Below are 17,377 nucleotides of genomic sequence, written 5' to 3'. Positions count from 1 at the left end.
TTAGATCCCCTTATATTTTTATTATTGTAGAGATTTATAGATAGAAGTTGGATAACTAAATCTTTTAGATTCGTGCCCGAATGCAGGCCGCTCTTTCCGCGTACCTGAACCCGCGGCGACCTATCCTTTCGCGCTTCAGTCAGGAGATTGGAGCATCGTCCACAAACAGGTTTCCCTCCTGGAGCGGTGTCCGTCCTGCTCGCGCAATTCGTCGCTTTAGTGTCCCCCAGACGAACGAGCAGAGATCCACTCGATGACTCGACCCACTGACGAACGAGTCACACACTGCCAGCGGTGTTTATGACACTGTGCGGATGATGACACGCGAGAGTACCCACCGAAAGGAAGTTCTCTCTCTCTCTCTCTCTCTCTTTCTCTCTTTCTCTCTCGCTCCTTTTGTCCCCGTCTCTCCTGCTCTTTTCCTTTTCTCGCCTCCCACGCCAGTCTTGCAAAGAGTTATCACGGAACCCGAACCAGACACAGATAGAGAGAAAGAGAGAGGAGGACCATCACGATTCACACTCGCGCGTTCACCACTGATCGCAAGGATGACACCTGAACGGCCAACTGCAGAAGAGGAAGTGCAGGCAACGTACTACCGCTGTGCCCTGACTCGTGGCGAGTAGTCTGCCTCGACTGCCCTCCAGCACCTGGAACCTAGCGCCTGACGCTGGTTCGTTCGCCGAGTACAATGCCTCCTATATCGGGTGTCCTTCTTTAAAACACCGCCTACCTCCGTCCTCAACTATCCCCTTCAAAACCGACGCGCGAGGCCGCCTCTCTCTTTTTCTTTCTTTCTTTCTCTTTCTCGCTTTTACGAGGACATTTTCCGCTCTCCTAGCCAGGTAGTAGCCAGTGACTCTCATCCTGCTCAGGTAAATGATGCCGATCGGTTCCAGGACTGATTGTGAATATAGTTAGCGGAGTTTATCGGAAACTCGACGAGATTGTTTGAAATTTCGCGCTCTGTGTGATTTTTGCGATCTGTAAGATGTTAATAATTTTTTATTTTTGTTTTCGTGTGAATTGTTCGAATAGAATTGTTCGATTTAACAAATATAATCAGAAAAGAGATAGCGTGATAATATTTGAAGATATATACATATCTTTCTCTTTTATTAATTTTTATGCTTCTTTTGATTTCTATCTGATTTTCGTATCGTAAATACCATAAAATAATATTCGTGTTCAAGGATTTAATTCATATATGCATGTATTAATTGTATAATATGATACCATAAAAAAAAAACATGAATAATATACTGACATGAACTGAATTATGGCATGTCATTTTTCAAAAGATGTATATGAGAGCAAATCAACTTTCTCAGAGAATACATCGCGATATTATTTTTCGTAAGAATCTAGATAAAAAGATTGTATGATTCATCAGGCAGAATTGTGCAGATATGCAGAAGAAATATGAAATTAATATACAGAAGATGTATATATTCAGAAGATTCATATGAGAGTAAATCAATTTTCTCAGAGAATACATCGCAATATTATTTTTTATAAGAATCTAGATGAGAAGATTATTATATGATTCATATCGGGCAGAATTTGTACACATATGCAGAAGGAATCTGAAATTAATTTTCTATCATGCCCCGAGATACTTAATGCTTCCCAATGTATATATGCAAACGCACGATCTGTCATCTTAAAGTTAAAAATATATAATACAATTTGCAAATAACACGGTACTGTCTCTCTCTCTCTCTCTCTCTCTTTCTTTCTCTTTCTCTCTCTATTTGCACATGATTTAAATATCATTAATTATGATTTAATTTCTAATTTGTCGCTTGTATTATCTCGATGCTTCTTGAAATTATATCTTGAAATAAGTATAAAGTTACAGGAATCTTCTATGAAGTAATAACACGAGAAAACTTGTGCATAAATATACGAAAGGCATGGTTTTGCGTTCAATAAAATATTTAATTATAAAGTTCTTAAATTATTACTGAAACCAAGAAATGCATCATGGAATTTATATCTCGAAAAATGTGAAATGTTGGAGAAATTGTTACATTAAAAAGAAAGCGATTGCGCAATATTTCGAACACGAAAAAATTAATACATAATAGTATAAAAAGTCTCGTTAACTCGAAAGCCGGACATTGTAGTTCAGTCAGCCGGCTGCATGTTATTGATCCTGCAAGTTGCGCCCTTTGCATAGCGAAACATCGTTGTTGAAGTCGACAAAGGCGGCTGTGGCGTCCGCGGTTCTTTGATCGATGCAGAATGAATTAATTGTAGACCAAAGGAGTTCGCGGATCTCAGTTGCATCTGTGCACATCGTATCTGTACATGTCATGAATCGCAAATGGATATAATTTCAGCAATTTCAGACTTTCACTTTGCTTTAGAGATAAGAAATTGTGTAACATTTAATATGTTGTACCTATTAAAAATATTATTATTCATTGAATATAATCAATTACAATGTACATTATATTTCTATGTATTATATGCTACATTCAAGTGAAATGTGATCAATATTGGAAAATTTAATCGATTAAAATTAGGTCAATGAGTATTAGAGCTTTATTCGTGTCCCATTTTTCGTGGCGGTCTCTCTATTGTAATGATAAATACTAAATGCGACCTACCTTGGCGATGAGGTTGCATTTGGCGTATCGAATTTTCACGAGAGCGGCCTCGAAGCTAGACGCTTATGGATCACGCTCATAATTCAAAAGGCCAGCAACGGCAGGTCGGCGGTAGGAAGGCGGCATTTTTTATTTAGGAGTTCAGTGAGGCATAACGAGATCGTCTTCCCGCGAGAGGTAGAAAGAAAAACCGAGCGAACGACGCCGAGGGGCAAAACGAATGGAAGCGGTAACGAATAGCAGAAAAAAAAGGGTAGAACAACGTCAGCGATATACGAAGTCACTTCTCCACGGTAACGTGCGTACGGTTTTGACAGAATAATTTGAGAAAATTCGCGAGAAAGAACATAGCTTGAAACAGCCGTGCACCTGCCCCTTTTTCGAGCCTGCATTATATTTTATTACGGAGAAAACGACCGTATGCTCGCGCGCACGACTATGAATACCGGTAAAAAAAAGCAAAAAATACTCCGAAAATAAAATAAATTTTTTCGCTTAGTGGACTAATTAGCCTAGTGGCGCAATTAACATAAAATGCTTTTTATCTCTGGATATTACATATTCTTCTATTTTCTTTTTTTTTTTTTATTCGACAGATTTTATATACAGGGTGTTCCATCAAAAGTGGCCACCCATTTTTATCTTTTAAATTAAAAGAGATAGACTATAACAAATATATATCAAATTAAACGGTTCAAATTGAATTCTATTTTAAGCATCGTAGTTGCCTATAAAAACTATCTGTATTAACGAACGGAGAAGTATGCATAACTTTTTTATAACAATGTGGATATTTCGACACAATAAAAATTGTAGCATTGTTTTAAACGAATACAACGATATATGGTTTAATGTTAATATTTTATATATTATACGCGGGTTTTATTGGCTTAAAATATTGCGGGCGACGTCTACCTTTTCATTTTCGGTCCTACAATATGGCCAACTTCTGACTCGTGCGTTAAAAATTGACGTATATGTCATGTTGTCATTTGATCATAATACTCGAGTCAGAAGTCAGAAGAGATATCATAAGGGCCGAAAATGAAAAGGTAGACGTCGCCCGAGATATTTTTAAGCCAAACGCCGTATAATAAAATATTTACATTAAATCATATACCGTTGTATTCGTTTCAAACAGCGCTTCAACTTTTATTGTGTCAAAGTATCCACATTGTCATAAAAAAGTTATATATATCTCTTGCATATCGTCTGTTATATATATACTATATATATATATACCCTAGTTTGAAACAAATTATTAAAGTTCTGATAGAAAAAAAAACTTATAAAAAAGAAATTTAATTTCAACTAAGTTCTAAATTAAAAGATGTTATTCTTTATTTCTTAAAAATACTGATTTTGGAATAGAATTGAATTTTATATTAAAAATTTGATTTGATTCTACAATGCACAATACACAAAAAGAGAATTGAAATAACTGTAAAAGACAATACATTTATTGTACGATGCCAGTTGGAAAAATAACATCTTTATTCTTCTTCTTCTCGATATTCTAATCAATTTAATATTCATTAAAATTTCTCGATATACAGAAATCTGCAAATGCAATACGAAATGTAAATTCGTCGCATAAAAATTTATAACGTGAGATGCTTTCGCAAATATTAATATTTCATCCATTGATGGACGCACATTAATCTTAATAGGCGGTGATAACATTCGCGATTTTAAAAGCAGATAATCCGATTCAACAATAATTGATCTAAACGGTCGACTATTCACCCGTTTATTCGATATTATCATTTTCTTTAGACATGATAATTATAGAAAAAAATTAATAGGATTAATATTTCAAATTGTTCTCTGAAGTAAAAGATTATAAGTTAAAAGGATCGATTAGAAAAAGTGAACTTTACATTATCCGATATTGTTACATGTGTGAGTGGTACACACTCGCTAGAGGCAGATGGCACGAATTTAGTGACATTGAGAAAACAGCCCGACAGTCACCCTTCGCTTCGAGTCCAGCTGCATCTCGATTCGGAGGGCTTGGAATAATATTCTGGTGCATACGTGGAAGCAAATAGAATTTTTTTATAATAATCTTTCTCTAACAGATTTAATATTGCCGAGAAAAGTTATTTAAAAATATTGGAAAAGGAATATTTATCTTATATCTCTTATCCCCTGTGTGCTTCTTTATAATATTCTTACTTTCCTCTCTTTTGTCTCGATCTCCTAATATAAAAAAAAATGAGTTGTAGTGCATATATCCTGCATATTGATATCCGATTTTTCGTTTCTTTTCTATGAAATTTTTATATTTACATTCTTGACGTGATTTACAAACAAAATCTACAAAGTGCTGCCTATTTTAAATATTTATCTTGTTCCTTTCTGTCTCTCACATTTTCCTGTGTATCATTCATAATTTCATAATTCATTTCGTAGATATTGCACAAATTATACGAAGCACCCCAGCTATTATAAATATTTAATTTATATTTTACATTTCTCTCGCTTATATCGTATTTTCATACATCAACTTCTTCAAAGATCGCAGAAATTATACAGAGCGTCTGCTATTATCAATATTTGTCTTACATCTTATATTCCTCGCTCTTTTTACATCATATCTTCTTTATAGAACGGATTATTCGAAGTTCTATTTTACATTTCACTTTTTATTTTGATTATTATAGTTTCGTATAATCTCCGGTTCTCAAGAACGCAGATTAAAATGCCAACTATTCTATTTGTGCCCCGCGTTTTATTCCCCGTTCCCCTTGCGTCGCATCCGTATCCCCGATACTTATGCACATGGCACGCGAAACACCCGTTCAGGCGCAGACGCGCCGACACGAAGCGGCCGTTGCGCGATCAGTAGCACACGGCTGTACTGAAACCGGCAGCTGAGAAGCACTCGCGCAGCAACCGCGACCGCGAGAGCTTTGATCTCTCGTCGCTCCGCTCCGGAACGCTCAAACGCGCGCGCGGCCGGCCGATCACATTTCGAAGTTTTCCCCGAGTGCTCCGAATGTAATCAGTATGCTTAAAGGTTTCGACGAGAGCTGTTTCGGAACTGAAATCGCTCGATAAAACTCGGTTACTCTCGATACATTGACGGAAAAATGTTTATATAATGTACATTTAGTGTCATAATCGTTGATTGATTACAATGATACATGAGACACGGTCAAAGTTCGTGAAAAAATTGCTTGATGCTGGAGGAAACGTTAGTATTCCATTGAGAATGTCGATGTTCGTGCAATTTTTATGTAAATAAAAATGCTCGATAGAAAATTGCTTGATGTGTTATAGAAAATATTAATAATCTGTTGATAATATTAATTATTATTTTCATTTTATCATCGCGATGCTGTTATTTTTTTAATGGGACCAATTGCTTTCAGATTGCTTTAAGATACGTTGTGAATGCATATTTTTTAAATATATGTTATTGTTGTTTTTAATTAAAGAGAGAGAGAGAGAGAGAGAGAGCAATAGAATTTCTGAATACTATATAAAATTTCTGATTGTATAAAGTTTAATTACACAAGTTGCATGCTAATTGATATCAAACAGCAATGTATGTATTTATTCGTGACTTTGCTACACATGTTAATGGTTAATAGAGTGCCCAAGAGTTCGATTATTGTTTCCCCTAAATATATGCCATAGTGTGTTACATACGTATATATGCGAAATATTTTATATAGAAACAATTATTAATAAAAAAACTAATTATAGAAACAATTATTAATAAAAAAAACTAATAATTGTTTTCCATTAATAATAGATTTTTTGATAAATTATTTATAATACTTATTTTTAATGTACATTCGTGTTTTTGTACGAAGCACTTAATATCAATACAAATAGACTATTATCAAAGAATAAAATCATTATTACATGGTTATTATACTTGTAAAATGCAAAATGCACGCGATTTTGTTTATCATACAAAATTTATATTGATAAGTCTTATCATAATTCACTTGAAAGATTAAATTACACAAAATGAGAATTTAATCTCGCGATATAGTAAATTCATTAAAATAATAATTATTTGTTAAAATTAATTATAGAAATTATGGAAATATTGGAAGCAATTATGTGTATATGGCAAGATTTCTCAAAATTAATTTATATTTCTTGTCTAAATCAGTCTCGTTGATGTAATACATATATGTCACTTTTAATAATATCTCTGAAGTAAAATTTATTTCTATCTTCAAAACTCCGTATATTTACATGACTATTAATGTTGCGACACAATTTTTTATATCGGGGAAAGATTAAAATAATCGAGACAATTCGTGGCAGCAAGAAAAGCGATATGAGTAATGGAGCATTGTATGACAATTTCATTGCGTACGAACTCTTTGACACTATCTCTGACGAACGGACTTTCAAATACTTGTTTACAACGTAGCAACATGATTTGATTTTGCTTCAATACAGCACATTGTAATTGAGGGGAGCCACTCCGATGTGGAAGTACGCGCTCTCTTGTTTGCAAGTTACAAATGCCTCTTCCTAACTTTGGTCTCGCAGCTTTCGCTATTTATATGCATGAAGTTACATAAAGGATGAAAGAGCCAGTTCTCCCGTCTTGCAACAATATCTCTTTACTGTGCCATTTATAAAATATCGGTTCTAACTTCAAATAACTTTAAAGACAATAGATAATTTTGAAAGAGATGTATGTAGAAGCATAAAGATATCTGAAAATTAGGACATCTTTTAGAAACATATATCTGCAATGCTTGCAAATGCTAATTATAAATCAGTCTTGAAGAAAGTTTCTTGTTTCTAGAATTGTAGTTTCTTGTTTCTAGAATTGTAGTTTCTTGTTTCTAAATTAAATAAACCAAACACGTAAAACTCCTATAAAGAGCCAACATGACATATGTGGCGTATTAATTCTATTTGTGTAACATTTTGTAATATATATATTTTATCTGACAATGAGTCACATATTGAAGAAGAAGTTCAAAATGAAACATCTGGCGTTCATCGTATCTTTTAATTTTTTTTGTTAATCGTAAATATTTACGCATTCTACAGCTACGTTTAAGTTTTAATAGTAATCATCTTTCTTTTTCTATTGTATATCGGGGAAAGTATTTTTTTCTTAAATTTTAGATTAAAAGCGCTTTTAATCATAAAGATATCTGAAAATTAGGACATCTTTTAGAAACATATATCTGCAATGCTTGCAAATGCTAATTATAAATCAGTCTTGAAGAAAGTTTCTTGTTTCTAGAATTGTAGTTTCTTGTTTCTAAATTAAATAAACCAAACACGTAAAACTCCTATAAAGAGCCAACATGACATATGTGGCGTATTAATTCTATTTGTGTAACATTTTGTAATATATATATTTTATCTGACAATGAGTCACATATTGAAGAAGAAGTTCAAAATGAAACATCTGGCGTTCATCGTATCTTTTAATTTTTTTTGTTAATCGTAAATATTTACGCATTCTACAGCTACGTTGAAGTTTTAATAGTAATCATCTTTCTTTTTCTATTGTATATCGGGGAAAGTATTTTTTTCTTAAATTTTAGATTAAAAGCGCTTTTAATCTAAAATTTAAGAATGTTTCTAAAACTTTGTGAATTTATAATACTTTAATTTTGCAAATGTAGATGTATCAAACACCTTATATGTATAAATATATGTATAATATGTATAAATATTAAAATTCATAAAGATGGTGCGCATAATCAATTGAATCTTGTAAAATATAAAATGATTTTAAAATATTGTGTGACGATCTTCATACAACGCAGAGAAATCCTCTATGTAGGAAATATTTCAGAAAATAGCACATTTAATCTCAAATTTGTTCTTATCTTATTACAAACTTGTTCCATTGAAAGCAGTGTTCTCCTAGTGTAATGCACCTTGTAATTAAATTCAATAACTGCTATTCTTGTTCACGCCGTCAAGACAAGTTTGTCAAATCCACATGAACGTGAAATCGGATTTGCATCGGTTGGCGTAAGTAACTGCGAAACTTTATTAAGACGTTTATGTTCGGTCTAGTGGCATTGAATAAGTAAATTTTCCGCTCTGCGAACTTTTCTTCATTCTGTTTGTTATATTTACACGGCAAAATGCACGTAATGCGCGCTTTTATATGCGGTACTTTTTTACAAAGCTTGCCTCCACCTTTGAGGATTCCTATGCGCGGACAAATAGGTCGGAAGTCCTCCGTACAGAATTCAAAGATTATACATCTTTTTTCCTAAGCAGATTTTATCCAATTTTTAATGTAATTGAAATCCACCGCAAGCACCTACGATACGCCATCAATCATCAAAATATACATACCCAAATAAAAAAAAAAAAATATATTGAATCTAAGACAAAAATTTTTAACAAATTTCATCGCATGTTACAAGCAATAATATATGGTTATTAAAATTAACTAAGTATGGGAAAATTTTACAAAATATAAAAACTGACATTTCAAAATTAATAAATTATTCATAATTAGTGATAATAATTCGAGAGCTCTTTTGATATAATATAAAGTTAAATAATATTCGTAATCGTAAGAATGATATTTTTTTATAAACTCCTGTTTATTTTTTCTCTCCTGTTGCTTCTCTCTCTTTCTCTCTTTTCCCTCTCAAAGTTTCACTGAAAAATATCTAGTACTTTTTAATATAATTGCATGTTTTAACAAAACATCGCAGTGGTCGCGATGTAATATAAAACAATGCAATACAAAAAATATGCAACAAAGACTTTTAAAATTATTTAAAATGTAAAATAAATAAAGGGAATAATATTATGCAATTAAATACACTAAAAGGATTAATTTTTATTTACTTTATGTATATATTATTCTCTTTATTTATTTTATATTCTAAATAATTTTAAAAGTTTTTGTTGCATATTTTTATGTTGCATTGTTTTATATTACATCATTGTTTTATATTACAGCACTGCGATATTTTGTTAAAACACGCAACTATATTCTTCTTATTGATAAAACGCGCTGGGAAAGCAAATATGATGGATGAATAGGTGATATACGTCTCGACAAATATGTATTCCGAACTAACAACGTGAAGAACATCAAGATTGAATGAAAATGTCGAGATGTGTACACGAGGAAGATTCATTCGACCTATGTTTATTTGACAACTTTGATGTTATCGGTAATAAGAAAATTCTGTCATAAACCAAGTTTACCTATCTGTAATGGAAAACTTCTTTTCGCTCTTCTTTTCATTCGGATGCTCTGGAAAAACTTTTTACGAGTTTAATTGGGTGTTCTAAATGCTAATGCGTTTCGTTCTCAAAATAAAAAAATTTCGTTTTACAGCAGCATTTCTAATCACTGCTTTTGCAGTCGAACTTAACTGAACGCTAACGATTTTTCGATATCCATCAGGCATTATCGTTACCCCACTTTTTCACAATTTAGATGTTCTTTTCACAATAAAATTACACAAATTGCGAAATACGAATGTAATTGGTAACATAAATTTGTAAATAACATTTTATCGCAGCTCTCTTTAAATCACCAAAAAGCAATTTAATTATAGTATTTTGTTGCTATCATACTGCATGTTATTATTCATATTCATTATATCGAAATTATATTTAACTCGAACCACACCCACATTTTCTCTTTCTTTCCCTCTCTGTTGTCCCTCTTTTCTCCCTTTCTCGCTTTTTTATGAAACAAAAAATAAATGCGACAATACTTTATGATCTCGAAAGATTATCATGATTTCATCGCGACTCGTTTATCTAGTGATGGGTTATGATAAGGAGGTTACTTCACAAGACATAACATACGTGAGTGGCCCTGCACGCGGCAAGTAAAGTGACACGCGCTGACACCCACACGTGGCATCGTACATGACACCTCGAAAAGCGACATGGTGTAGTGACGTGAGACGCATCATGTTTCCCGCATATCCGATATCTCTTTGATGATAAATTCAATATCGTCACACTAAATTTGACATGATGATTGCAAATACTTGTGTATATATTTTTTCCATAAAACCTTGACAGACTTGACTTGTGTCATTCGCAGAAATATTTTACCACTTTCTTAATGTGTTTGCATACATAATATAATACATCTAATATTTTCAACAGTCCTCTTTATATAAAAAATATCTAGACTTGTCGATTTAAATCGAACAAAGAATCTATGATGTGTGTGTGTGTGTGTGTGTGTGTGTGTGTTGTGTGTTTAATATACGTCTAATTAATACGAATTTAGATTACAATTTTGCATAAAATCATATTTGCTGAAAATTTCATGATACTAATCATTTGCGTCATTCTTTCTAAAGTTCAATACAGATGTGAAGCTTCAAAATTTCATCAACGCGATCGATTTATAACAGATGTATTAAACGCTTTTGAAATTCGCATCTACAATGAATCGCATTGTCCATTATTGACCAATATTATCAATTGAAATAATCGTCCGCTTAATCAAATCAAAGGTTAATGAAACGCGTTTCGACGATAATTAAATTAAGAACAAAGACCCATAATCTCATATATATTTGACTGTAATACGAATACAGCATATGGATGTATGTATGCGCGTCTGCTGCACGGAAACCTCGATTCGATCTGCAATTCGAGTGGCAGCAATGCATCAGCCATCGTGTTTGCTGCGTCCGCACTGACTAATCAATGCCATTAATTGGTGCTGATGCTGCGTGCCTCCGCTTGGCAATAATGTAGATCGCGCATAGAATTCTGCCGATTAACAGTGTCATGAGGGAAAGTCTGTTATCTCGTTGACGGAGGGAAACGAGCGATTGTTCCTATTCAATCGAGCACGCTCCAAAATTCATTCATTTAAAAAAAGCTCTCTCTCTCTCTCTCTCTCTCTCTTTCTCTCTATTGTTATTCGATGAGTTCAGTTTTAACGCTTTATAAAACAACCTCCCAAATTGTTGCCGCATATCTTTTTTTATGTTATGTTTCAATGCTCACACTTTCAGTGTAATCCTTTGTATGTAAAAATGTGCATGTTTTTCTATATCTATTTTTAAAATCGACATATAAAAACGAATTATTGTTTGTACCTAAATTTTAATTTAAGAGTTCAAATAGATAAGAAAATCTCCTTTTTTTTTGTATATTAATTTTCAAGTATATTTTGCTGTAAAATTTTCATTCGGGCTCTCTTTTCTTGCTTTTATAAGAATAATATATTTCTAAAAAATATATATTAAAAATTAAAAATTTATAAAAAAAGTTCACTCAGATTGTACTTCTATAAGAAACTATTTATTTTCCTACATATTCATTATCAGAGCCGGCAAAAGTTTTGGTTCCCCAATTTGACGACACATTCATCGCATACGATTCAATTGGCACTCATTGCATGTACTCCGTTGTTTCACCCGAAATCAATGCACGTGCAACGAAGGGGTAATCACGAGGGACATACGTTTATTACAGAGATCAATCGGGCTGTATATGTCGTAAGCAAGACTCGCCACAGCGATGCGTCGCGAGCAAGCCCGTCGCATTGCCGTCCGAAGGACCATCAACGATCATCCGCAATTATTCTGCACGTTAGCGCGATCCCTTAATTAAGTCGCTCGAATCAGCGGCGGACCGCTGCTAATTAACGCCATCGCCATCATCCTTCTCGGGGAAAGAGCTTCACGTCATCAACCGACGGATTTAACGAGAAACCATTTGGCGCACGTGACGAGCATTTTTCTCTCTCTGTCTCTCTCTCTCCCTCCCTCAAGAAAAAAGGATGATACTCGTTCGATAAAAAAGTCGTGCGACAAGGCGTCGCGGCGCCGTGACAATGTGGAAATATGAGACTTTCTACGACAGCTGTCGGATCCCGGCGTCGTCTTCGTCGTTTTTGTCGATACCCCGCTCGCACCAATGCAGCTTACGCCGATCGCCGATGTACAAGTCCGACGTCTATTGAGGAAAAATGGGTGCCAATCAATCGACCCGAAGTCATCCCACCCCCGGAGAAGAAGGTAAACCGCCTGTCTGTCTTACGTGAAAAAGAACGAGCTTCTATTTATTTATGAGTGTTGGATACGTTACATGTGGTAATTGGAAATATTGCGAACTGATTGATTCTCGGCTATATTAGCGTCGAGTTTGATATTTTATAAAGTATTGGAAAGAGAATGGGCTTGATTCTGCACAATCAATCGCATCTTGATTTCCAGGACAATCGATAAAAAACGATTGGCTCACTGTTTCTTTAATGTATCGTAGTAATTACTGTCACGATTATCTTCTTTTCATTATGTATCGATATAAAATTTTAATGCATCTAATTGAGCTCTTGTTATATAGTAATCACTTTATATAAATATTATATATAATTAATAGCGAGTTTTTATTTTCAATATTAAAGCTCTAACAATATATCCATTTGATCTAAAATAGTTTAGATCAGAAAAAAAACTGTGGATTGAAAAAGTTTAACAATGTTATGTAATAATAATTTGAAAAATAAATCCCAAGTACTCCTATAAATTATATTTTGCAGAAAAGATTTTATAAAGTTATTATCAAGACATTTATTTCAATTACTATGATGTTACGAAAATGCAGATATTAGAGCAAAAATGTATTATATCACTCCGTTCAATATATAATTCGCATAACTTGAATTCTCGCTCGAATAGAATATGACGGATATGCACAACAATCTTGCATAGTTTCATAAGGAGGATCATCTTATTCTATCGTGTTCATATCGCGCTACAGCTGCAGCTTCCGCAATGTCTCGTGATACAGCGCGATGTCATGTAGAACTTTTAGTTCTATTACAGTTCAATTACAGAATAACAAGTTATTCCGGGGTAATAATAAATTGTTTCCATCGATTATATCGACAATCTTATAAACATCCAATTTAACCGATAAAAATCCAATTCAATTTCATTATAATTGAATTCCTTGGGAAAAGTTCTTTTTCCTCCACGAATTTTTCTTTGTATAATTTTTCTTTCACTTCTTACAGTGTATTAAAAATAATTTCAGCATTGCGCAAAGTTTTTACAAAAATTGGAACAATTTTAAAATATGATTACTTTTATTTTTTTTTAATAACAAATTAATTTAATAGCAAATTATGAGAGACGTGTGTCATTTGTATAAAGAACCGATTATTTTTTTCTTATAAATATAAAAAAAAAATAGAATTAGAATTAGAAAATTAGAATTACTATTTAATAATAAGATAATCAGCCATAATTAATTTTGTCATTGCAAGAACACGATTCGTACGAGAGTTGAGTTTGAAGAAAATCAAGTTCGAAATTTCCGTGTTATTATTGATGCAGTTCACCGATTACGTGGTTTGGCTATCTCGGATGGATCAAAACTGCGTGCAATATAAACTACGTATATGTTTGTATATCTTCCGCGCGATCAAATCCTTGCCACGGGATATTCGCAATTCACATCAATCCTAAATGGAGTTTCAGAGATCTTTGATAAAAAATCGATAAAATATTATATTCGTAAAATGAATAGCTTGATTAATTAAAAGCTACATCTATAAAAAAATAAGAAAAACCGATATCAACGTAGCTTGAAAAAAAAGTTTACCTCATATTAATTCACGTCAACACTAGAGAGTTAATTTCGATTAGCGTCAAATTCAACATACGCAAGAATAAACATCGAAAAGCGTGTAATATTTCACCATTCGTATGGTTCATTTTTATCGCATTTCGACGCAAAATTAATGCATTATTCGTCTATTGTCAAATATTATATGTACATCATTTTGCTTAATTAAATAACGTTTCTGTTACAGTGAACTTCGATCATTTTCAAATTTTACGCGCTATCGGGAAAGGCAGCTTTGGCAAGGTATGTCGTAAGTTAGTAAGTTCGCAGTTGAATTATGACGGAACGATAGGTAAATATTGTTATAAGTCAAGTTATGCGTTTTTAGCAGGTTCTTGTTTGTGGATTCAACGAGCGCATAGTAGCTGAACTCGCAGATTTTAAATTTTTCACTACGATTTCCGAGAAGTTATCACAACCAATTCTCAAATCAGTTTATTCGATGTTGCTCTTATGTTTACATACGGGTAACATGCAGTTTACGGCATAATTGGGAATTCTCACTAATATATATATATATATGAATTGAACTATGTCATAATTTGTAACACGCGATTCTCTCACCCAAGCGAAAAACTAGATTGAATTTCGCGGAAATAACTTAAAGGACTTTTTTAACTTCATATTAGTAGTATCGCTTTTAAATCGTATTAACTGTACAATCCATTATTAATCTCAATATATGGCATGGTGCAGAAAACGCGTAAATATATTATATGAAGAATAGCACGATATATCGACACAAACGCGCCGTTTCATAACGTAGTATACAACGCGAAGCATTTATGTCGCTATAAAATCGTTACTCTTGGTCATAAAAAAGTGTGTTCATCGGCGCTTTCATATTTATGGGCTGCTTTAAAAATTTCAAAACTCGTTTCCTTACTTTTATAGGAAAAGCAAATATGCGATATCCCCATTCCTCTTACAAAAGTACAAAAATAGGGATCAAATTTTTATGACTTTTTATGAATTTTTATGATGAGAATGCTAATCATTTACAGCTCGAAAAAATATTTTCAGTTTACATTCCAAATTTTTTTCACAAAAACTTATACAAAAAGTATCTTTTTTATTTAGATAATAATTGATAATTATGACAACGTATATAAAAATAGATAAAGTAAATATCAATACTTTAGCTTACGTCAAATTGTTCTGAGCAGTAAATAAAAACATTTTATCCTTTGATATGGCATTCTGTAGAAAAATTAAATATTTATTTATATTAAATTCCCGCGGATTTGTAAAACCTGTACTAAAGGAGTTTTAGCGCGAAAAGAACGATTTTGCACGTGAAACTCAATTTCGATACAATTTCTGCTAACAGGTCTGTATCGTGCAAAAACGTGACACTACCGGCCATATGTACGCTATGAAGTACGTACATAAAAACGAATGCGCAGAACGAGGTGCCCTGAAGAACGTGGCGAGGGAAGTCGAGATCCTATCAAAGCTGGAACATCCTTGTCTGGTGAATTTATGGTTCAGCTTTCAAGGTAAATCCTTTTTTAAGGTATTAATTACACGAATTAATATTCTAGATTTTGTGAGAAACGCATACAATATACGCAGATGCACCTAAAGATCTTAAAAAACAATTAATTTTTGATAATCTTTTTTTTTATTCTAGCATTCGCAAAAGTTCTAAAATTAGTATTCATTCTAGCATTAACAAAACTCTTGCAATGTAAATATATTTTTAAGTATTTGTAAAACAGACAGAGATTTTCTTACGAATTTTAAACTGATTTTCATTGAACACACATTGCAATTTCTTTCACTAATGTTCCGTTTTTAGAATTTAATATTTTTATAATCGCAAATTAAATTTTTGTTGAAGTTTATTCGAACTTTTGTTATACACCCACAATCTCTTTTAAAGGTTTAAATTTTCAGTTATTTTATCGATCTAATCATATTTATTACTATTCTTTCCTCATTTTTGTTACAATAATTTCTATCAATCTGTTTGCACCTTAATTTTGGTAATAAACTTTTTTTTTAAGAGAAGAGCAGCGCATATCAGATATTATAGAAATGAAAAATGCATTATAATCATTATTACAACAAATAAATATAATGTCTTTTTTCGGATTTTGATCAGTCGACAAACTCGCATTAAACGATTACGTTTATCTCACAAAAACACATAAGGTTTTATTGAAAAAAGCCGAATTTTATCGGCGTCAGAAATATGAATGATGCAAAGATTTATGCAAAAACGAGCAATGCAGAACTTGTGCTTGCGAAGGCTTTAATAAGAATGTGTTCTGTCCCAACTACATCAGGATCTCGAATATTAAATATAATATTTTTGAGTTTTAGACAAAGCAAAATCGCGACTTATAAAAACGATATTACAATATCAGATTCTTTTGTTTTGACGTTGAATATATTTTGCCACAGAATAATTCAGAATGAATGACAGAAAAGTACAACGAAAAATATTATCAGAATTCTTTACAAATAACGATTGTATTAATTAAGTAAATAGCAGCCCTATTATAATATATTAATTTATCAAAAATATCAAATCAATATCAAGACAGTTTCATCATATCTGAAACAGAGTTTTTCATTTTTTGAACATTAATTATCTCTTAACATTGCTTGACGATGACTACTTTATACTCCAATGATTAAGTATAGAAACTACGCGATTTATTAAGATATCTATTATGCATAGATATTAATACAGACATACGGGCATACGATTATTGTTAATTATTTAATCCGCATTGGTATGCACATTCCGCTGTTTAAACATTTGTAATAAACGCCGCGTATCGCACGTGAAATTTTACAGCGTATTTATTTACAAAAAGATAGTTCATATGGCGCGAAATAGTGTAGCTGTATTTGATTGTACCAAGTCAATATTAATCGGTCAACCATTCGATAACGTTTTGTAATTTCGCTTTCATCTCTCGAATATCGCATCGCAACTGGTCGGCATGCGCACGTGACGTGCGAAAAATGATCATCAGTGCTCTATGTGTTGCACAAGAAGAGAAAAGAGAGAAAAGAGAGAGAGAAACAAGATTACGCGCATATGTTACATTGTCATGTTACAGATGAGGAGGATCTCTTCATGGTATCGGATTTATTATTGGGCGGCGATCTGAGATACCATATCCAGCAAGAGATTGTGTTCAGCGAGGAGAGCGTCG

General features: G+C 32.9%; 1 protein-coding gene across 1 annotated transcript in view; it reads left to right on the top strand.

Annotated features, from left to right (window-relative positions):
- The first annotated feature begins 5,457 nt into the window (after nucleotides 1–5,457).
- The window catches only part of LOC115239366 (serine/threonine-protein kinase 32A), a 22,013-nt gene continuing 10,093 nt past the window's right edge, over nucleotides 5,458–17,377 (top strand). Inside the window, 5 exon segments of the mRNA XM_029813847.1 lie at nucleotides 5,458–5,814; nucleotides 12,045–12,589; nucleotides 14,392–14,447; nucleotides 15,535–15,703; nucleotides 17,282–17,372. Coding sequence (XP_029669707.1) covers nucleotides 12,541–12,589; nucleotides 14,392–14,447; nucleotides 15,535–15,703; nucleotides 17,282–17,372 — 365 coding nt within the window. The 5' untranslated portion in view covers nucleotides 5,458–5,814; nucleotides 12,045–12,540.

The sequence above is a fragment of the Formica exsecta genome, unplaced genomic scaffold (genome assembly GCF_003651465.1).
Source record: "Formica exsecta isolate Colony F162 unplaced genomic scaffold, ASM365146v1 scaffold38, whole genome shotgun sequence".
NCBI lineage: Eukaryota > Metazoa > Arthropoda > Insecta > Hymenoptera > Formicidae > Formica > Formica exsecta.
The sequence above is the reverse complement of the archived record's forward strand: the minus strand, read 5'-3'. Positions and strand labels throughout refer to the sequence as shown.